Genomic DNA, 23,526 nt, shown 5'->3' on the forward strand with positions numbered 1-23,526 from the left:
AATTATTTATGAATGAATTGGATAAAATAAGAATTGAATAAAATTTCAATTCTTACATTTGTTTGGGACAGCCCAAAAGTAACCTAGTTCTAATGGCCTTCGGGCCTGAACTTCGGATATGGTCCAATTTCATGTTGCATGCATGCATTTTATTTATTTTTAAATATTTATATATTTTATTATTTTTAGGAAATACTATATAGCATGGTATTGATCAAGGGAGAAAAACTCTAAAGAAAAAAAAATGATTTTCAAAAAAATTAAAAAGAACTAGTAAATGCTAAGATGAAAATTAATAACAAACAAATGGTCATTTTATTGATGATAAACAATAAGAGAACATCAACTCCATTGTATTGATAGATAGTATTGTGTGTTGGGCAACATTCAAATAATAAATGGTCTTATTCTATCATAAACAAATTAATATGACATACTCAATATTACTTTTCAATAATGAGTATATACGTATAAACACCAATAAGTGTGTGATCAGAACAAATAACCCTAGTTCCATGCAATTCTCAAGTGCAACTTGGAGACACATCTCCTTTTTCAGTCACTTTGGCATTGTTGCACACAGCTTGGGCGGCTTTTCCTCCTCCAATTTCTATATCAATGACTTGCAGCACAATCCCCTGACATGGAAACTTGTCGCTGCAATCAAGTTGTATAGCCTCACTTGAAGAACTTGTTCCTTTGATGTTCTGGTACAGCACATTTTGCACTTGAACCGCCCGGCTCTGTGACAAAACCAAGTACTAGCTCCATCATTTGTATTATGGAAATCATGAACAATTAATTAAGGGTTGATTATATTTGTTTTGTTTGTTAAGATCCAGGGTTGAGGTTTGAGTTTCAATACCTGTGATTTGCATGGTTTGTCCCCGTCACAGTACTTTTGGTCTATTATTATAGGGTTCTTTACATTATGCATTTCGATGTTTTGGAATTTGATATTGCTTGCGCTCCCAGACCCTCCCTGCAACAAAATTCTTGAGTTAATAACCGAGATTCACCGAAAATTTAAGTTATTAAGTAATGAATGTAATGAGTCAATAATGCATATTAAATTAACTTATAGTACTTAAGCTTCTTCGTAATATCCGACTTATACAAACATATGTATGCCTGTTTCTTCTTACCGGCCATGTCTTGATTCTAACTCCATTTGTGGTTCCCGAAAGGGTTGCCCCCTTCACTGTAATATCTGAAACGTGAGCCTCTGAGTTTCCAGATCCTAAGCTTCCAATACTGAGGAGTTGGCCATGGAAAAAATACAAAATTCAAAAGAAATACATAGATGTTAGTGTTGATTAACGAGTCATATATAGAAATTAAGATTAATTTAGCGATATTAATGTTGGGGTTACTGGATTAATTACCTGATTCCATGGCCTGGTCCACAGGTGATACCAGTGGCTTGCAAGTTCTGGGTTCCACTCACAATTGAAATACAGTCGTCACCTTCAACAATCAAACAAAATTTGTCATTGATTCAGCATGGTTACAACTATTTTAAAAAAAAATATTTTTAGTTTTGTTTTTAGGCAAATTTTGAGGATACCTGTTCCTATAACTGAGCTTGAAATCTGGATATTTTGGGTGTCAGTCACATGGATTCCATCAGTGTTGGGGCTGTCCCCTGGTGCAGTTACAGTGAGACCCGAAGCTTGAACACCCACGCATTTTTCAAAAGAAACATGCATTTGCTGGGCATTTTGGATCTTGAGGTTCTTCACTACCAAGTTCTTGCAGTTATAGAAGGTTAAGGCCTGCCAAAACATAATTCCAAACAAGAAATTATATGTCTTCCATTTCCATATAAACATCATAGAAGAAGTTTGCACTCATATGAGAGGATGTATCAACGTACCGTAGGTGCATCCTTGCAAGGCTGCGGGAATTTAAAGGGAAAAAAAAATAAAAATCAGCCAATGATCATTAAAAGATAATCAAAAGAAAAGAGAGAGAGAGAGAGAGAGAGAGAGAGAGAGAGAGAGAGAGAGAGAGAGAGAGAGTGAGAGAGAGTCATGAGTGGCATAATTACAAGATCATCGTTCACTTTGCAAGATTTCTCCCACCATGTCTTCCCATTTCCATTGATGGTTCCACCACCTTGAACCGCTAAGTTTTGGACATTTTCAAAGACAAGCCAGCGGGTCATATCGTTACTGTAGGCGGATCGATCAGCAGATGCCTGGACAGTTCCATATATCTGGTTTTTTTTTCCCCCAAAAATATCATTAGTCATTTTATACGATATACATTAATTAGAAACAGCTGCTTGAAGGTCTGAAGAAAATGACTCCTTTCATGGAATCTCACCTGCACTGTAATACTGGATTTGCAAGGACCTTCAAATGTAATTGGCTTAAGGAGATAGTTCTTGTTTTTGGGCACCACTAGGACAGATCCTTGAGATGAACAAGCTGCCTCCCAAGCTTTCTTGAATGCCTGAAAGACCCAACATTGGTTATATATATATTACTTCGCATGACAGAACAAATGAAGGTAAGACTGAATCTAACAAGCCCTAATAATTTCAATATGTTTGATTCATAGCATAGTTTGTCTTCATTGGATGTGAAGTACTTCAATAGTAATTAGCCATCATTTTCATTTAGATCAATGACATAAATAGTAATTACCCAATCCGCTTCTAGTATACAATGTATCAAAATGCAAGCTCAGATCAAACTATATAGAACAATGATGCAAAGGTCATGCAAATGAGGATATTTTTATAAGGTTAATAAGTCAATACACATATCTCCAGCTATATGCATACCTCTGTGGCATCACTTCCATCACCTTTAGCTCCATAATCATTCACGCTAACCGTTTTAACTGAAGCCAAAGATCTACCCACTTTATCAATCCTCTTAGAGCCCATGATTTTACTTCCAAATTTGCGCCATGGCCAGCTCTCATACGCCCGGGAAGAATCATAGGCATATGCGTCGTCAAGATAATCGTAAGGTGGGTTCCCTTGCAAACCGTAGTAGCATGGGAAAGAAAGCAGAAAGACGATGAGAAATGGGATGAAGCGTCTTTGTAGAGACATTGTTTCTTCTTTGGTAAAGGGGAGAGAAAATATTCTGAAAGATATTATATTGAGGCTAAGATTGGAATGATGATGAGAGGAATGGAGGTGATGAAAATATGAAGTGCTGAGGTTATGTATTTATCTCATCAGGGGTTTTGGGTCTACCGTCCATCACACAATGCCCCTTGAGGTATGGATTGGGAATCATTTGGGATACGCAAGAGTACTGCTACCGAATGATGCACACTTGAATCATATGTAAATGCATCAAATGATCCACACGTATGCTCATGATGTCACAGAGATGAACTATGGCAAGCTAGTGACCTCCCCTTCCCTTCACATGTTGCCAAATTCCACACTTGTCACAACCCGATTCGGCCGGAAATAATCTGCGATGCTTTCAGAAGCGTGTGGGGGTTTTCATGGAATTCATGCATAAAAGGATAAAAAGGGTAGGCATGGGATTTGAGTAGAGGTGTTTGTTGAGTTCCTACGTGGTAATCTCCCTTCCTTAATGAATATAAGACTTTAGAGCACTTCAGTTCACATGCTGATGGAATTTGAACCTTTTCACAAGATGGCATTGTCTCGTGATTCCCAAAATTAACAAGCAATCAAACTGAGAAAAACTTGAGCTTTAGGCTTGTACTATGGTGTCGCCACGTGTATACCCCGTGACAAATCATAGATCACGTGCTGCCAACCATTTGCCAGTTCGTTGATACATAATAGTAGAGAGGCGTGGTTTGAAAAATGGGGGTTGGATTACACATGCAAGGTGGTATGGGCTGAAGAATATGATAACAGCTTATCATGTATTTTGACAACCCAGTTTGAAAAAGGCCATCAATCATCATCAATCACTAGCTAAGATTCTGAAATGGGAAGTCGACCTCATAGAAGGGTTAGCGCAGTTGTAAAGAAGTTTGAGCCAACTGTTTGGAAAGTTGCTTTCAATGGAAGGTACACAGGAGCTCATACCAAATTCCATCAAATGGCTGATTCAGAATGGAAGAGTGGAAACTTGAATCAAAGGGTGTAATATTAATTAGATCATTTTCTTCAAACCAAGCAAAAAGTTCGGCCAAGCACATGAGCCTAACCGTTGCCAATTTCAACACTGCAAGTTAATTTGTGACTACTCCATTTCAGCTCTTTCCTTCTTTTTGCTTTTTTCTTTATTTTGTTCACTTTGGTGGAAAACGCATTTTTTATTTTATTTTATTCATTTGAGTGTGAAGCTGAAGAAAAAATAGAGTAAGATGTTGGAGTTGCGTGCTTGAAACGATTATAATATAATATTATTGTTTAAGATTACGTATGATTCTCGAAAAGTATTAAGAGAAGAATAAAATTATTAAAAAAAATAATTTACATATTTAGTTGTGCGTTTGTTCTAAGTGTATATATATATATATATAACCAATAAGTGTCATAAGAACCAAGAACCCTTGCTTTCATATATATATATATATATATAACCAATAAGTGTCATAAGAACCAAGAACCCTTGCTTTCATTCAATACTCAAGTAGAACACGGAGACACATCTCCTTTTTCAATCACTTTGGCAGTTTTCTTGTAATTAAGTTACTAATTACCAAATTCTTGTTCAAAATAGTAAAACAAAATTCTATAATTTTTAAATCTCAATTTTAAAATTAACACATCGACCAAAGTGTTATTGTTCAAATCTAACAATTCTAACTGTCATTAAATTCTAACTTTTTAAATAATGTCCAAAAAATAAAGTTTAAATCAAAATCCTAATAATATTAAAATCTCATCCTAACCATCACTCCTCGCCAAAATTGAAAATACCTGAAAAATTGTTGATAAAGACGAATGAGCTCAAAATCTAATAAAGAATATTATTACAATTTTATTGATTAAATATTTTCAATTATGATTTCAAATACGGGATAAAATGTATAATTTTTTTCATAAAAACTTTTGCGTCCAAACATGCTAATACATTCAAAAAATTTCAACCAAACATTTTTATATCTATATTAAAACAATTTCATATCAAATACATTCAAAATCTTTTTACTTTGGTTATCGAATAATAAATGGTATCTAATGACTTAGAACTTTACAAATAGGTGACTAACCTCAAATTCGTTCATTTTAAGGTGGACAAAACTAAATGTTACTAGTACTAGTAACGTCTAACCAAACCCTTACAGGTTGGGATTTAAATAAGTTATATTTCTCACCACTAAATGTGAAGATCAACTATTATTTTCTACTTACTAGAGTTGAAAGTCAACTATTATATATTATTGACTAAGGATGAAAAATTAATTATTATATCTCATTAACAAACTAGAGTCAAATATTTTGTTTGATTTATACAAACTTACAAAAGCAAAATATCTTCATATTTTTAAGAAAAAAATTATAACATATTTTTCATATAAAATATATTTAATCCATGCATAGAAACAAAAATAATATTTTACACATTTTAAAATAACATATAAAAGAAAATTTATTTTATTTGATAAAATTTGCATTAATTTTCTTTATTTTAACCAAGCACTTAAAATCTTGAAAAAAATTAATCCTGAACAATCAACTCTTCACCTAACATAATATAAGAAAATGATTATTCCTATTAACTATTTATCTAAAACCATAACTTTGACAATTCTAAAAATTTCTTATATTGATATTATTATCACCTATATTATTTTTAACTCCCTAATTAATGACAATTTAATAAGTAAGTCCCCAAATTTTCATAAAAATTGTGTCTTTTCCAAAAATCTAATCTCAAAAGTATTTTTCTTTTTCCCTTATTTATTCAAACTAAATCTCTTAAGCATATGTATTTATAATAAACTCTTTTATCATTTTAATCAAGAATGGTTTTTTTTTTTATTATTATTATTAGGTTTAATTTTTTTTGTTCATTACTTTTCTTCAATATTCTATTGCTTTTTGTCTATTATTATTATTTTCGACAAACAATACACAAATCATGCAATCAACCTCAATTTTTTTTTTCTCCTTCTCTATACACAGCACCATCCTAGTACCACAAATAGGTTTCCTAAACACCACCTCTATTTCTTCTCTTTTATTATTATTAATATTATTTTTTTCTCTTCACAAAGTCAACATCCCGACATTTCCTTGCTTTTTTTTCCAATCCCACGTAGTCGTTACACCCTCCGACCATTCTTTTTTCTTTTCTTTTCTTTACACCACACACACCACCACGTCCATTATTTTTATTATTATAATTTTTCTTTTCTTTTTACTCATCACAAAGTCGTGCCCTCACTCTCATCCTTCTTCCCTTTCCATTTTTAGTTTGATTTCTTTTTTTTTTTCCATATTCTACAATTCGTCGCCTAACACATTTTCATTTTTTTTTCCAAAGTCAAGCATTTTTTCACAGCTATACAATTTTCCTATAATTTTTCCTTTCTATTTATTTATTTATTTTGATTTTTACATGTTTAGATCTAGTCATTTCAATTTTTGAATTTTCTCTATTTTTATCAATAAATCAGTTTATATTCATAAATTTTCAATCATTTTTGTGAAACCAAGGTTTGGTTAATCTCGGTTTTGATGATAACTGCTATAAAAAATTAAGCTAATCCAACCTATGGTAATCACCCTAGAGGGGGGGTGAATAGGGTGATGGTTTCTTTTTACAAATTTAAACTATGTGAATGTAAGAGACAATTATATGCAAGTATATAATAAGCAATATAAATACAATTGCATATAAATTAAAAGAGTGGGGAAGAGAGAATGCAAATACAAGATTTTATAGTGGTTCGGTGCAACCCGACCTACATCCACTCTCCTCTAGCTTCAATCTCAAGCTTGAGGTTCCACTAATTCAAGGTTTCCAAACCAAGCCTTCAAGCAATACAATTGGATTATGGTTCTAATTCACCCTCTTGAACTTTTGGCTCCAAACATCCTTTACACTTCTTAAGATATATCCCACTCTTGAGAAACTTCCTCTCAAAGATTTACAAATAAATGATCTCACAAAATCCTAGTACAAAAACTTTAAGCTCAAATGATACAAGAATACTAGGATTGAAATGTGCACTAAAGATATGCAAGTTTTAGAACAATGGTGCACTAAAAAAACACTCTTCTAAGGCTCAAATATATTCAAGAAAGGTTTGAGAAGGTTAAGCTTTTTAAATAATGAAGATTGAAACATTTTTATAGAAGAGAAAAACCAAACTAACTGTTTGGGGGTTCGACCGGTCGAGCTAGAGGTCAACCGGTTGACTAGCCGTTAGCATTTAATGTTCGGCAGGTGATCGTTGGGCCTCAACCGGACCTCGACCGGTCCTCAACCGAAAAGAGAATCACCTTGATCGGGAAGAGAAGGCCACTGGGAAAGAGATAAACTTTTTTGCATCCTTCAACCGATCATCGACCGGACGAGCACAACCGGTCGACTGGTTCCTCAACCGGTTGAACCAATTGAGCCATTTTTTGGCTCAACAACCAATTTTTTCAACTTAAAACCTTTTAAAACAAATTTGAAAAATATTTAACACAAGGTTTTAGTTGAAAAACATGAAATCATCCAATTTTTAAAATATTTAAAACAAAATAACTCTTGGATGATTTTGGTGCATAAGTAATGAATGTAATACATGAAAATCCTAGTGCACCAACAACCTTACAAAGAGATCTTATGAAGCTTGAGTCTTGAAAAACACTTCTCTTTAAAGTGGTCTTCTTCTTCATGATTTCTCCTTGGCTTGATTTGTCTTTGTGATTGCCACTTTGGAAATCGTCTTACCTAATCACACTTGAAATATAATCATTAGTTCTAAACCTTGTTTTGTTATCATCAAAATCAAGATTAACCAAACCTTGGTTTCACAATAACAAAACAAGGTTTGCAACTAATGATTATATTTCAAGTGTGATTAGGTAAGACGATTTCCAAAGTGGCAATCACAAAGACAAATCAAATCAAGGAGAAATCATAAAGAAGAAGACCGCCTTAAAGAGAAATGTTTTTCAAAACCCAAGTTTCATAAGATCTCTTTGTAAGGTTGTTAGTGCACTAATATTTTCATGTATTACATTCTTTACTTATGCACCAAAATCATCCAAAAGTTATTTTGTTTAAAATATTTTAAAATTGGATGATTTCATGTTTTTAATTAAAACTTTGTGTCAAATGTTTTTCAAATTTGTTTAATATGTTTTAAGTTTAGTAAGTTGGTTATTGAGCCAAAAACGGTTCAACTAGTTGAACCAAATGAGGAGCCGATCGATCGCCAGCTTAACCGGTCTAGGAGCTAGTCGACCCCCAGTTCAACCAGTCAAGGGTATGAACAATAACCGGTCAACCGCCATCTCAACTAATCAAGGGGTACAAAAAACCTTATCTCTCTTCCAGAATGGTTGTTCAACCAAATGAGGAACTGGTCAACCCACACCTCAACCAGTCAAGGTTCGATCGAGGTCCAACGGTCACCTGTCAAGCATTAAATGCTAACGGCTAGTCAACCGGTTGATCCCCAGCTCGACCGATCAAACCCCCAACGGCTAGTTTGGTTTTTTTTCCTCTATAAAAAAACTTCAAATCTTCATTGTTTAAGAACTCAACTTTCCCAAACTTTTCTTGAATATATTTGAGCATTGTAAGAGTGTTTTGAGTGCATCATTGTTCTAAAACTTGCATATCATTAGTGTACCTTTCAATCCTAATTTTCTTGTATCATTTGAGCTTAAAGTTTTTATACTAGGATTTTGTGAGGTCATTTATTTATAAATATTTGAGATGAAGTTTCTCAAGTGTGAGGTATCACTTGAGAGATTGTTCAAGAGTGAGATATCTCTTGAGGATTGTAAAGGGTGGTTGGAGCCAAAAGTCCTAGATGGTAGACTGGAACTATAATTCAATTATATTGTTTGAAAGTTTGGTTTGGAAGTCTTGAATTAGTGGAATCTAAAGCTTGGGATTGAAGTTAGAAGAGAGTGGATGTAAGTCGGGTTGCGCCGAACCATTATAAAATCTTATGTTTGCATTATCTCTTCCTTACTCTTTTACTTTATATGCAATTGTCTTTATATTGTTTTATTATATACTTGTATATATTTGTCTCTTACATTCACATAGTTTAAATTTGTAAAAAGAGATCATCACCCTATTCACCCCCTCCCTCTAGGGTGATTACCATAAATTAGATTAGCCTAATTTTTCTAACAATTTTTATCTAAAAAGTAAATAAATAAACTTTAATTTAGATTTAGATTTTTCAAAGAATAACAAAAGTGTTCAAACCTAATTAACGAATCAAAAATATTAATATAAGGGTTAGAATCTTATTTAGAAAACTAATATTTAAATCCTAAACCTTCAAATCTTTAGTTCTATATTATCCTACGTTTTCTAATATTTGTAATCATCATATAAAATGGTTTTATAAATAAAGAATACAAGAAAAATCTAATTTATATGTAGAGTTTTTAAATGGAAAAAGACAAAACTTTATTAAATTTATTAAATTTATTTGTTATTTTTCTTTCATTCTAATTTAACAATATATTTGGGGCATTACAATCCCTTGGCATGGAAACTTATCGCTGCAATAAAGCTTTATGGCCTCATTTGAAGAATTTGTTCTTTTAATGTTCGAGTACAACACATTTTGCACTTGAACCGCCCAGCTCTACAGCATTTGTATTAGGGAAATCATGAACAATTAATTGAAGGTTAATGATATTGGTTTTGTTTGTCAAGATATGGGTTGAACTTTTGAGTTTCCATACCTATGATTTGTGTTCAATTGGTTTCCATAGTTTTGTGATGACAACAATATTTATATGGGCCAATTTCATGTTGCATGCATTTTTTAAAAAAATAAGTAAATACATATTTATTTATTTATTTATTTTTATTATTTTGAGGAAATACCATATAGTATGGTATTGAATCAAGGGAGAAAAACTCTAAAGAAAAAAATTAATTTCCAGAAAAATGAAAAGAATTAGTAAATACTAAGATGAAAATTAACAACAAATAAATGGTCATTTTATTGATGATAAACAATAAGAGAACATCAACTCCATTGTATTGACAGATAGTATTGTGTGTTGGGCTACATTCCAATACTAAATGGTCTTATTCTATCATAAACAAATTAATATCACATACTCACTGTTACTTTTCAATAATGAGTATATATGTATAAACACCAATAAGTGTGTGATCAGAACCAATAACCCTAGCTTCCATGCAATTCTCAAGTGCAACTTGGAGACACATCTCCTTTTTCAGTCACTTTGGCATTGTTGCACACAGCTTTGGTTGCTCTTCCTCCTCCAATTTCTATATCAATGTCTTGCAGCACAACCCCCTGACATGGAAACTTGTCGCTACAATCAAGTTGTATAGCCTCATTTGAAGAACTTGTTCCTTTGATGTTCTGGTACAACACATTTTGCACTTGAACCGCCCGGCTCTGCAACAAAACCAAGTAGCGCTCCATCATTTGTATTAAGGAAATCTTGAACAATTAATTGAGGGTTGATGATATTGGTTTTGTTTGTGAAAATCCAGGGTTGAGGTTCGAGTTTCCATACCTGTGATTTGCATGGTTTGTCCTGGTCACAGTACTTTTGGTCTATTATTATAGGGTTTTTCACATTATACATTTCAATGTTCTGGAATTTGATGTTGCTTGCGCTTCCAGACCCTCCCTGCAACAAAATTCTTGTGTTAATATTTGACTGATCGAAAACTTAAGTTATTAAGTAATGAATGTAATAAGTCAATAACGCGTATTAAATTAACTTATACTAAAGCTTCTTCATAATATCCGACTCATACAAACATATGTATGCATGTTTCTCCTTACCTGCCATGTCTTGATTCTAACTCCATTTGTGGTTCCCGAAAGGGTTGCCCCGTTCACTGTAATATCTGAAACGTGAGCCTCTGAGTTTCCAGATCCTAAGCTTCCAATACTGAGGAGTTGGCCATGGAACAAAGACAAAATTCAAAAGAAATAGTGTTGATTAATGAGTCATATATAGATACTAAGATTAATTTAGCAATATTAATGTTGGGGTTACTGGGTTAATGACCTGATTCCATGGCCTGGTCCACAGGTGATACCAGTGGCTTGCAAGTTCTGGGTTCCACTCACAATTGAAATACAGTCGTCACCTTCAACAATCAAACAAAATTTGTCATTGATTCAGCATGGTTACAACTATTTAAAAAAAATATATATATTTTTAGTTTTGTTTTTAGGCAAATTTTGAGGATACCTGTTCCTATAACTGAGCTTGAAATCTGGATATTTTGGGTGTCAGTTACATGGATTCCATCAGTGTTGGGGCTGTCCCCTGGTGCAGTTACAGTGAGACCCGAAGCTTGAACACCCACGCATTTTTCAAAAGAAACATGCATTTGCTGGGCATTTTGGATCTTGAGGTTCTTCACTACCAAGTTCTTGCAGTTATAGAAGGTTAAGGCCTGCCAAAACATAATTCCAAACAAGAAATTTTATGTCTTCCATTTTCATATAAACATCATAGAAAAAGTTTGCACTCATATGAGAGGATGTATATCGACGTACCGTTGGTGCATCCTTGCAAGACTGCGGGAATTTAAAGGGAAAAAAAAAATTTCAGCCAATGATCATTAAAAGATGATCAAAAGAAAAAAAAAGAGAGAGAGAGAGAGAGAGAGTTATGAGTGGCATAATTACAAGATCATCGTTCACTTTGCAAGAGTTCTCCCACCATGTCTTCCCATTTCCATTGATGGTTCCACCACCTTGAACCGCTAAGTTTTGGACATTTTCAAAGACAAGCCAGCGGGTCATATCGTTACTGTAGGCGGATCGATCAGCAGATGCCTGGACAGTTCCATATATCTGGTTTTTTTTTTCCCCCAAAAATATCATTAGTCATTTTATACGATATACATTAATTAGAAACAGCTGCTTGAAGGTCTGAAGAAAATGACTCCTTTCATGGAATCTCACCTGCACTGTAATACTGGATTTGCAAGGACCTTCAAATGTAATTGGCTTAAGGAGATAGTTCTTGTTTTTGGGCACCACTAGGACAGATCCTTGAGATGAACAAGCTGCCTCCCAAGCTTTCTTGAATGCCTGAAAGACCCAACATTGGTTATTTATATATTACTTCGCATGACAGAACCAATGAACGTAAGACTGAATCTAACAAGCCCTAATAATTTCAATATGTTTGATTCATAGCATAGTTTGTCTTCATTGGATGTGAAGTACTTCAATAGTAATTAGCCATCATTTTCATTTAGATCAATGATATAAATAGTAATTACCCAATCCGCTTCTAGTATACAATGACATGCTATAATTTTAATCCTTTTGAAAATGTATGAATTCTAAACTTATTGTGATCAATGTATCAAAATGCAAGCTCAGATCAAACTATATAGAACAAAGATGCAAAGGTCATGCAAATGAGGATATTCTTATAAGGTTAATAAGTCAATACACATATCTCCAGCTATATGCATACCTCTGTGGCATCACTTCCATCACCTTTAGCTCCATAATCATTCACGCTAACCGTTTTAACTGAAGCCAAAGATCTACCCACTTTACCAATCCTCTTAGAGCCCATGATTTTACTTCCAAATTTGCGCCATGGCCAGCTCTCATACGCCCGGGAAGAATCATAGGCATATGCGTCGTCAAGATAATCGTAAGGTGGGTTCCCTTGCAAACCGTAGTAGCATGGGAAAGAAAGCAGAAAGACGATGAGAAATGGGATGAAGCGTCTTTTTAGAGACATTGTTTCTTCTTTGGTGAAGGGAAGAGAAAATATTCTGAAGATATTGAAGCTAAGATTGGAATGGTGATGAGAGGAATGAGGTGATGAAAATATGAAGTACCGAGTGTATTTATAGAGAATCATCAGGGGTTTTGGGTCCACTGTCCATCACACGATGCCCCTTGAGGTATGGATTTGCAATCATGTGGGATACGCAAAGAGTACTGCTACCAGAAGGAACTCCTGGACACCATGGCTGACTTTGGTGCATACATGCATCAGTCCATACCTACTATTCATTGATATCTAATCTATATACCATGCCGTGCATATTTGCAGTTATACATTTTGAATAAATTCAACTACATAAATTTTGAAACTTATGAGGAGAAAAACTCATTAACACTTAGATCGACGAGCCTCATCATGCAAAGAAGGCAAATATTGAGGGCCACTTTTTTATATACATGTACATGTAACATGCATATATGCATCATCTAGCCTATTTTGTCCATTAATTATCATCAGATTATTCCAAATGATTAGCCTATTTTGTCCATTTACCCATTACTATATATATTGAACGATGCACACATGAAACATATGTAAATGCATCAAATGATCCATACGTATGCTCATGATGTCACAGAGATGAACTATGGCAAGCTAGTGACCTCCCCTTCCCTTCACATGCTGCCAAATTCCACACTTGTCACAACCCGATTCGCACGGAAATAATCTGCCACACACTTTCAGAAGCGTGTGGGGGGTTTCTATGGAATTCATGCATAAAAAATATTGAGTTGCCGTAATCTATTTTGAGGGATAAAAAGGGTAGGCATGGGGTTTGAGTAGAGGTGTAAATTTGTTAAGTTTCTAAGTGGTCGTCTCCCTTAATTTATATAAGACTTTAGAGCACTTCAGTTCACATGCTGTTGGAATTTGAACCTTTTCACAAGATGGCATTGTCTCATGATTCTCAAAATTAACAAGCAATCAAACTGAGAAAAACTTGAGCTTTAGGCTTGTCATAGGGTGTCGCCACGTGTACTACCCCATGACAAATGATAAATCAACACGTGCTTCCCACAATTTGCAAGGTCCTTGACACATAATAGTAGAGAGGCGTGGTTTGAAAAATGGGGGTTGGATTACACAAGCAAGGTGGTATGGGCTGAAGAATATGAGTTCATTAGATAACAGCTTATCATGTATTTTGACAACAGCTTATCATGTATGGGCTGAAGAATATGTATTTTAACAGCTTATCATTAGATAACATTATGGTTAGGGTTTGAAAAAGGCCATCAATCATCATCAATCATTATGGGCTCATGTATCTTTTTTAATGGGTAATACATTAGCTAAGATTATTAAATGGGAAGTTGTAAAGAAGTTTGAGCCAACTGTTTGGAAAGTTGCTTTCAATGGAAGGTACCGTACAGAGGAACTTATACCAAATTCCATCAAATGGCTGATTCAGAATGGAAGAGTTGAAACTTGAATCAATGGGTGTAATATTATTAATCAGATCATTTTCTTCAAACCAAGCAAAAAGTTCGGCCAAGCACATGAGCCTAACAGTTGCCAATTTCAACACTGCAAGTTAATTTGTGACTACTCCATTTCAGCTTTTTCCTTCTTTTGGCTTTCTTCTTTATTTTGTTCACTTTGGTGTAAAACGCATTTTTTTTTTATTCATTTTGGTGTGAAGCTGAGAAAAAATAGAGTAAGATGATGGAGTTTTTGCCGTGTGCTTGAAACAATCATAATATAATATTATTATCTAATGTTTGATAATAAAATTACTAAGAAAAATGATTTTTCCAAAAAATATAAAAAAATTCAAATATAATTAAAACTAGTTAAAAATTTATATATCTTTGAATTACTTAATTTTTATATGAAGGGATTAAAAGAAGTAAAATAGATTTAAAATAATAAATAAAAATATTTTATTGACTATAAATACATTTTTTTTATTTTTCTCAGTTTTTTAATTTCTTTTATTTTTTGTCTTTAATTATTTTTTTTTTCACTTACATTTTTTCTCAAACCACACATAACCTCAAACCCTATTGATCACTTGTGTCAATGGAAAATGGAAAGGCATTTAATGAACAAATTCATCGGATAAGAGGGTGTCATCATGCTGTTGTTTTTGCTTTAGCCAATTTTTTTTTTTTTTTAGGGTTTCTTGAAAATGGAGAAAATTTTCTAAAAATTATGTTGCAAACGTAGGGGAATTAATGCAAGTCTAAATAGGCCCAACAAAGCCCACATTTACCTATTTTTCTTGTGGATAAATTTTACTCATCTGCTTTAAGGTTTCAATTAAATACACTCAACCATTATAAGTTTGAAATTTTGTTAAATACTTCTCTTATTATAAATCAAATGGAAGATATGTGAAAATAACTAATAAAAAGAGTAGAACAAGTATTTGACAAAATTTCAAACTTATAGTGTCTAAGTATATACGACTTAAATCTCAAGGAATGCAAGTAAAATTAATTCTTTATCTTGGATTGGATTAACCCAAAAGTAACCTAATTTTGATGGTCTCAGGGGTGAACTTCAAATATGAGCTCATTCCATATTGCAAGTAATTTTTTTAATATTTTGTTATGTTTAGGAAAAATTATATATCATGTTATTGAATAAAGGGTGAAAAACTCCAAAGAAAAAATTAACTTTCTAAAAAATAAATAATAAAAAAAATAGTAAATGCTAAGATGTAAATTAACAACAAATAAATGATCATTTTATTGATGACAAACAATAAGAGAACATCATATCATTTATAATGATCAATAGTATCGTGTGTTGGGTTACATTCAAATAACAATTGGTTTTATCCTATGATAAGCAATTGTTATATATATATTGTTAGAAAAATTAAGTTAATCCAATCTAAGGTGACTACCCTAGAGGGGGGATGAATAAGGTGATGGTCTTTTTTCACAAATTTAAATTATATGAATACAAAAAACAATTATATGCAAATATATATAATAAAACAATATGAAAACAATTGCATATAAAATAAAAGAGTAGAGAAGAGAGAATGCAAATACAAGATTTTTATAGTGATTTAGCGCAACTCGACCTACGTCTATTCTCCTCTAACTTCAATCCCAAGTTTGAGGTTCCACTAATTCAAGGCTTCCAATCCAAACTTTCAAGTAATACAATTGGATTATGATTCCAATCAACCTTCTTAAACTTTTGGCTCCAATCACCCTTTACAATCTCCAAGAAATACCTCACTCTTGAACAACCCCTCAAGTGATACTCTACACTTGAGATCTCTAAGTGATACCTCACACTTAGACTTTTCTTCTCAAATATTTACAAATGAAGATAGAAAATATTCTCACAAAATCCTAATACAAAACTTTTGGCTTAAATGATACAACAAAATTAGAATTGAATTATGCACTAAAGATATGCAAGTTTTAGAACAATGGTGCACTCAAAAAAACTCTTTCAATGCTCAAATATATTCAAAAAATGTTTAGGAAGGTTAAGCTCATGAAACAATGAAAATTGGAGCCTTTTTATAGAGAAAACAAAGGTCAAACTAGCTATTGGAGGTTCGACCAGTCTAGTTGGGGGTCGATCGGTTGACTAACTGTTAGTATTTAATACTTAGTAGGTAACCATTGAACCTCGACCGCCCTTAACCAAACCTCAACCGGTTAAGGTTCAACTTTGACTAAATGAACAACCGTTCTGGAATAGAGAGAAGGTTTTTGCACCCTTTGACCTATTAAGCTAAACAGATTGACCGATTCCTCATCCGGTTCAAACAGTTGAGTCATTTTTAGCTCAACAATTATCCTTTTCAACTTAAAACTTTTTAAACAAGTTTGAAAAACATTTGACACAAGGTTTTAATTGAAAACATGAAACCATCCAATTTTAAAGGATTTAAAACAAAATTACTTTTGGATAATTTCGGTGCATAAATTAATAATATAATGCATGAAAAACTTAGTGCACCAACAACCTTACAAAGAGATCTTATAAAACTTAGGTCTTGAAAAGAATTTCTCTTTGAGGTCTTATTCTTCTTATTGATTCTTTTTTGCTTGATTTTGTCTTTGTGATTGTCACTTTGAAAATCTTCTTGTCTAGTCACACTTAATTGAAACATAATCATTAGTTTCAAACCTTGGTTTCACACACACACACACAAATATAAGTGTGTGATAAGAACCAACAACCCTAGCTTTCATTCAATACTCAAGTGCAATACGAAGACACATCTCTTTTTTCAATCACTTTACCAACTTTGTCTCCTCCAACTTCTATATCAATGTCTTGCATCACAATCCCTATCACACCCTAAGACCCACCCTAAAAGTGTGACGGTCATTTCACACCTCAAGTCCAAAAACTCAAAGTGAAAATGACAATAATATTCATTTTATAACTAGAAGTTACCAATTACTAATTTTTTGTTCAAAATAATAGAATAAAATTTAATAATCTTTAAATCTCAATTTTAGAATTAACACATCAACCAAAGTGTTATTATTCAAACTTAACAATTCAAACAGTCATTAAATTTCTAACTTTTAAATAATATTCAAAAAATAAAGTTTAAATCAAAAGTCCTAAAAATGCCAAAATCTCATCCTAACCATCACTTCTCATCCAAACTGAGAATACCTAAAAAATTGTCAACAAAAGCAAATGGGCCCAAAACCCAATAAGGAATATTATTACAATTTCATGAATCAAATATTTTCAATTATGATTTCAAATAAGAGATATAATGTACAATTTTTTTCATAAAAACTTTTGAGTCCAAACATGCTAATACATTCCAAACTTTTCAACCAAATATTTTTATATCTATGTTAAAATAATTTCATATCATTTACATTCAAAATATTTTTACTTTGATTATCAAATAACAAATGGTGCCCAATAATGTAGGACTTTACAAATTAGTAGCTAGCCTCAAATTAGTTCCTTTTAATGTGGACAAAACCAAATACTATTAGTACTAATAACGTCTAACCAAACCCCTAGAAGCTGGCGTTCAAATAAATTACATTACTTACCAAGAAATGTAAAAGTCAACTATTATATTCTGTTGACAAAGATCGAAAAGTCAACTATTATATCTCATTAACTAGAGTCGAATAAATTAAAGTCAAATACTTTGTTTGATTTATTCAAACTTACAAAAACAAAATATCTTCATATTTTTCTGTCATAAACAAAAGAAAAAAGTTCTAACATATTATTCATACAAAACATATTTAATCCATGTATAGAAACAAAAATAACATTTAACACATTTTAATATAATATATAAAAAGAAAATAATTTTCTTTTACAAAATTTGCATTAATTTCCCTTATTTTCAACAAGCACTCAAAATATTGAAGAAAATTATTCCAAAACAATCAACTTCTCAACTAACATAACATAAGAAAATGATTATTATTATTAACTATTTATCTAAAATTATAAGTTTGACAACCCTAAAAGTTTCCTATGTTGATATTATTATCACATATGTTATTTTTAACTTCCAAATCAATGGCAATTTAATAAGTGAGTTTCCAAAATTTCATAAAAATTGTGTCATTTTTAAAAATCTAATCTCAAAAATCTATTTCTTTTTCCTTATTTATTTAAATTAAATGCCTTAGCATATGTATTTATAATAAACTCTTTTATCATTTTAATCAAGAATAGGTTTTTTTTAGGGTTATTTGATTAAAAGGACCTCTCAAAACCCAATTTTTGAAATTTAACTTTCCATCCATTTTTGACATCATTTGAACAAAAATATCCTTATTATTTTCTTGTAAAACTAAGTTTTTCTTTTAAAACCTACATGGAAATATTTAAAATATAAAAGGGTATTTATGTCAAAAATTGATTACTTTTTCATAAAAAATATTAGAAAGATTAAATTTTCGATTTTAGGGATTATTTCATTCCTTTTAACTAAATATTTCTTTTTATTATTATTATTAGTTTTATTGTTTTTTTTTGTTCATTACTTGTCTTTCATATTCTATTACCTTGTGTCTATTATTATTATTTTCGACAAACAATACATAAAACATGCAATCAACCTCGATTTTTTTTTCTCCTTCTCTCTATACACCACAAATGGGTTTCCCAAACACCACCTCTATTTCTTCTCTTTTATTATTATTAATATTATTTTCTTCTCTTCACAAAGTCAACATCCAAACCATTCCGTGGCTTTTTCTTTTTTGTCTTGTTTTTTTCCTCTCTCGTTTAGCCGTGACACTCTCCCACCATTCTTTTTTTCTCCTTTTCTTTTCTCTACACAACACATATCTCCACTTCCATTATTCTTATTATTATAATAAATTTTTTTTTTCCTTTTTACTCATCAGAAAGCCGTGCCCTCACTCACATCCTTCTTCCCTTTCCATTTTTATTTTGATTTCTTTTTATTTTTTTCCACATCCTACAATTCGTGGCGTAGCACGTTTTCAATTTTTTTATAAAAAAAAAAATTCCTAGGTAAATAAATTTTTCATGGTCATACACTTTTCCTATAATTATTCCTTCTTATTTACTTATTGATTTTGATTTTTACTTGTTTATATCTAACCATTTCAAATTTTGGATTTTCTCTATTTTCATAAATAAATCAACTAATATTTATAAATTTTCAATTTTTTAATCTAAAAATTAAACAAATAAACTCCAATCCAGATTTTTCAAAGAATATCAAAGGTGTTTAAAATTAATCAATGAATCTAAAATACTGATCTAAGGTTTAGAATCTTATCTAAAAAATTAATCTTCAAATCCTAAATTTTCAAATTTTAATCCTACATTATCCTAAGTTTTCTAATCTATGTAATCATCGTGTAAAAAGGTTTTTGAATAAAGAACACTAGAAAATTTTATTTTATATATAGAGTTTTTATTTGTAAAAAGACTCTTTTATCCTTATTAAATTTATTAAATTTATTTGTTACTTTTCTTTTATTCTAATTCATGATTTTACCTTTAACAATAAATTTGGGGCATTACAATCCCTTGGCATGGAAACTTATCGCTAGGCAATAAAGCTTTATGGCCTCATTTGAAGAATTTGTTCTTTTAATGTTCGAGTACAACACATTTTGCACTTGAACCGCCCAGCTCTACATCATTTGTATTAGGGAAATCATGAACAATTAATTAAAGGTTAATGATATTGGTTTTGTTTGTCAAGATATGGGTTGAACTTTTGAGTTTCCATACCTATGATTTGTGTTCAATTGGTTTCCATAGTTTTGTGATGAAAACAATATTTATATGGGCATTCGCGTTTTATTTTATTTTTGGGTTATTTTAATTTTCAATCCCAATCCATTTTTATGTGATAATGGCGTGGTTTGCTGATATGACATTAGACGACTCAGCGTGAAGTTGGGCCTTGAAGCCCGATTATCTAGTGGGTGGGCCTTGAAGCCCAAAAGTAACCTAGTTCTAATGGCCTTTGGGGCTGAACTTCGGATATGGGCCAATTTCATGTTGCATGCATTTTTTAAAAATAAATATATTTTTATTATTTTGAGGAAATACTAGATAGCATGGTATTGAATCAAGGGAGAAAAACTCTAAAGAAAAAAAAATCATTTTCAGAAAAATGAAAAGAATTAGTAAATACTAAGATGAAATTAACAGCAAATAAAAGGTCATTTTATTGATGATAAACAATAAGAGAACATCAACTCCATTGTCTTATTCTATAGTAAGCAACTTAATATCACATACTCACTATTACTTTTAAATAATTAGTATATATCTATAAACACTGATAAGTGTGTGATCAGAACCAATAATCCTAGCTTCCATGCAATTCTCAAGTGCAACTTGGAGACACATCTCCTTTTTCAGTCACTTTGGCATCGCTGCACACAGCCTTGGTTGCTTTTCCTCCTCCAGTTTCTATATCAATGTCTTGCAGCACAATCCCCTGACATGGAAACTTGCTGCTACAATCAAGTTCTATAGCCTCACTTGAAGAACTTGTTCCTTTGATGTTCTGGTACAACACATTTTGCACTTGAACTGCCTGGCTCTGCAACAAAACCAAGTAGCTCCATCATTTGTATTAGGGAAATCATGAACAATTAATTGAGGGTTGATGATATTGGTTTTGTTTGTGAAGATCCAGGGTTGAGGCTTGAGTTTCCATACCTCTGATTCGCATGGTTTGTCGTCGTCACAGTACTTTTGGTTTATTATTATAGGGTTGTCCACATCATGCATTTCAATGTTCTGGAATTTGATGTTGCTTGCGCTCCCAGACCCTCCCTGCAACAAAATACTTGAGTTAATAACCGACACATCGAAAACTTAAATTATTAAGTAATGAATGTAATAAGTCAATAATGCATATTAAATTAACTTATACTAAAGCTTTTTCGTAATATCCGACTCATACAAACATATGCATGCATGTTTCTTCTTACCGGCCATGTCTTGATTCTAACTCCATTTGTGGTTCCCGAAAGGGTTGCCCCGTTCACTGTAATATCTGAAACCAGAGCCTCTGAGTTTCCATATCCTAAGCTTCCAATACTGAGGAGTCGGCCATGGAACAAAGACAAAATTCGAAAGAAATGCATATATGTTAGTGTTAATTAATGAGTCATATATAGAAATTAAGATTAATTTAGCAATATTAATGTTGGGGTTAATGGATTAATTACCTGATTCCATGGCCTGGTCCACAGGTGATACCAGTGGCTTGCAAGTTCTGGGTTCCACTCACAATTGAAATACAGTCGTCACCTTCAACAAATCAAACAAAATTTATGATTAATTCAGCATGGTTACAACTATTGTTTTAAAAAATATTTTTAGTTTTGTTTTTAGGCAAATTTTGAGGATACCTGTTCCTATAACTGAGCTTGAAATCTGGATATTTTGGGTGTCAGTCACATGGATTCCATCAGTGTTGGGGCTGTCCCCTGGTGCAGTTACAGTGAGACCCGAAGCTTGAACACCCACGCATTTTTCAAACGAAACATGAATTTGCTGGGCATTTTCGATCTTGAGGTTCTTCACTACCAAGGTCTTGCAGTTATAGAAGGTTAAGGCCTGCCAAAATTAAAACATAATTCCAAACAAGAAATTATACATCTTCCATTTTCATATAACATCCTAGAAGAAGACGACTGCACTCATATGAGGGGATATATATCAACATACCGTTGGTGCATCCTTGCAAGACTGCAAAAATCAATGGAATTTAAATAAATAAATAAATAAAATCAGCCAATGATCATTAAAAGATAATCGAAAAGAAGAAAGAGAGAGAGAGTTATGAGTGGCATAATTACAAGATCATCGTCCACTTTGCAAGAGTTTTCCCACCATATCTTCCCATTTCCATTGATGGTTCCACCACCTTGAACCGCTAAGTTTTGGACATTTTCAAAGACAAGCCAGCGGGTCAAATCGTTACTGTAGGCGGATCGATCAGTAGATGCCTGGAGAGTTCCAGATATCTGGTTTTTTTTTTTTTTTTTCAAAAAATATCATTAGTCATTTTATGCAATATACATCAATTAGAAACAGCTCCTTGAAGGTCTGAAGAAAATGACTCCTTTCATGGAATCTCACCTGCACTGTAATACTGGATTTGCAAGGACCTTCAAATGTAATTGGCTTAAGGAGATAGTTGTTTTTGGGCACCACTAGGACAGATCCTTGAGATGAACAAGCTGCCTCCCAAGCTTTCTTGAATGCCTGAAAGACCCAACATTGGTTATATATATTACTTCGCATGACAGAACCAATGAAAATAAGACTGAATCCAACAAGCCCTAATAATTTTAATATGTTTGATTCATAGCATAGTTTGTCTTCATTGGATGTGAAGGTCTTCAATAGTAATTAGCCATCATTTTCATTTAGATCAATGATATAAATAGTAATTACCCAATCCGCTTCTAGTATACAATGACATACTATAACTTATTGTGATCAATATATCAAAATGCAAGCTCAGATCAAACTATATAGAACAATAATGCAGAGATCATGGAAATGAGGACACTCTTATAAGGTTAATAAGTCAATACACATATTGACGTCTCTAGCTATATCCATACCTCTGTGGCATCACTTCCATCACCTTTAGCTCCATAATCATTCACGCTAACCGTTTTAACTGAAGCCAAAGATCTACCCACTTCACCAATCCTCTTGGAGCCCATGATTTTACTTCCAAATTTGCGCCATGGCCACTTGTCATACGCCTGGGAAGAAGCATAGCCATATGCGTCGTCAAGATAATGGTAAGGTGGGTTCCCTTGCAAACCGTAGTAGCATGGGAAAGAAAGCAGAAAGACGATGAGAAATGGGATGAAGCGTCTTTGTAGAGACATTGTTTCTTCTTTTGTAAAGGGGAGAGAAAATATTCTGAAAGATATTATATTGAGGCTAAGATTGGAATGGTGATGAGAGGTATGAAGTACGGAGGTTATGTATTTATAGAGAATCATCAGGGGTTTTGGATCCACTGTCCATGACACAATGCATGGCCCTTGAGGTATGGATTGGGAATCATTTGGGATACGCAAGAGTACTGCTACTGACACCATGACTGACTTTGATGCATTCATGCATCAGTCCATATTTACCATTCATTGATATCTAATCTATATACCATGCCGTGCATATTT

General features: G+C 32.6%; 3 protein-coding genes across 3 annotated transcripts; all 3 read right to left on the reverse strand.

Annotated features, from left to right (window-relative positions):
- Positions 1-292: 292 nt before the first annotated feature.
- Positions 293-3,140, reverse strand: LOC117921072 (polygalacturonase-like). The gene is made up of 9 exons (XM_034838854.1): positions 2,792-3,140; positions 2,329-2,457; positions 2,051-2,218; positions 1,877-1,897; positions 1,568-1,775; positions 1,386-1,467; positions 1,146-1,254; positions 866-982; positions 293-743 (listed from the first exon to the last, which is right to left on the reverse strand). The coding sequence occupies exons 1-9, from the start codon at positions 3,065-3,067 to the stop codon at positions 525-527; spliced, it is 1,329 nt and encodes a 442-aa protein (XP_034694745.1). The 5' UTR covers positions 3,068-3,140; the 3' UTR covers positions 293-524.
- Positions 3,141-10,069: 6,929 nt separating this feature from the next.
- Positions 10,070-12,915, reverse strand: LOC117921052 (polygalacturonase-like). Its single transcript, XM_034838819.1, has 9 exons — positions 12,578-12,915; positions 12,055-12,183; positions 11,776-11,943; positions 11,644-11,664; positions 11,333-11,540; positions 11,147-11,228; positions 10,918-11,026; positions 10,643-10,759; positions 10,070-10,521 (listed from the first exon to the last, which is right to left on the reverse strand). The coding sequence occupies exons 1-9, from the start codon at positions 12,851-12,853 to the stop codon at positions 10,303-10,305; spliced, it is 1,329 nt and encodes a 442-aa protein (XP_034694710.1). The 5' UTR covers positions 12,854-12,915; the 3' UTR covers positions 10,070-10,302.
- A 7,593-nt stretch (positions 12,916-20,508) lies between these two features.
- Positions 20,509-23,283, reverse strand: LOC117920958 (polygalacturonase-like). The gene is made up of 9 exons (XM_034838679.1): positions 22,954-23,283; positions 22,463-22,588; positions 22,180-22,347; positions 22,049-22,069; positions 21,730-21,937; positions 21,547-21,628; positions 21,307-21,415; positions 21,032-21,148; positions 20,509-20,912 (listed from the first exon to the last, which is right to left on the reverse strand). Exons 1-9 carry the CDS (start codon positions 23,227-23,229, stop codon positions 20,694-20,696), a joined length of 1,326 nt encoding a protein of 441 aa, XP_034694570.1. The 5' UTR covers positions 23,230-23,283; the 3' UTR covers positions 20,509-20,693.
- Between the last annotated feature and the right edge of the window lie 243 nt (positions 23,284-23,526).

This window comes from Vitis riparia, chromosome 8 (genome assembly GCF_004353265.1).
Source record: "Vitis riparia cultivar Riparia Gloire de Montpellier isolate 1030 chromosome 8, EGFV_Vit.rip_1.0, whole genome shotgun sequence".
In the NCBI taxonomy this organism is placed as follows: domain Eukaryota; kingdom Viridiplantae; phylum Streptophyta; class Magnoliopsida; order Vitales; family Vitaceae; genus Vitis; species Vitis riparia.

Coding starts and splice junctions, on each gene's coding strand:
- LOC117921072 (XM_034838854.1), bottom strand. CDS start 3,067: ATGTCTCTACAAAGACGCTTCATCCCATTTCTCATCGTCTTTCTGCTT. Junction 2,219..2,328: donor AATCCAGTATTACAGTGCAG/GTGAGATTCCAT, acceptor AAAAAAAACCAG/ATATATGGAACTGTCCAGGC. Junction 1,468..1,567: donor AAGCTCAGTTATAGGAACAG/GTATCCTCAAAA, acceptor TGATTGTTGAAG/GTGACGACTGTATTTCAATT.
- LOC117921052 (XM_034838819.1), bottom strand. CDS start 12,853: ATGTCTCTAAAAAGACGCTTCATCCCATTTCTCATCGTCTTTCTGCTT. Junction 12,184..12,577: donor ATGGAAGTGATGCCACAGAG/GTATGCATATAG, acceptor TGGGTCTTTCAG/GCATTCAAGAAAGCTTGGGA. Junction 11,229..11,332: donor AAGCTCAGTTATAGGAACAG/GTATCCTCAAAA, acceptor TGATTGTTGAAG/GTGACGACTGTATTTCAATT.
- LOC117920958 (XM_034838679.1), bottom strand. CDS start 23,229: ATGTCTCTACAAAGACGCTTCATCCCATTTCTCATCGTCTTTCTGCTT. Junction 22,070..22,179: donor GCAAAGTGGACGATGATCTT/GTAATTATGCCA, acceptor TGATTTTTGCAG/TCTTGCAAGGATGCACCAAC. Junction 21,416..21,546: donor GGACCAGGCCATGGAATCAG/GTAATTAATCCA, acceptor CCGACTCCTCAG/TATTGGAAGCTTAGGATATG.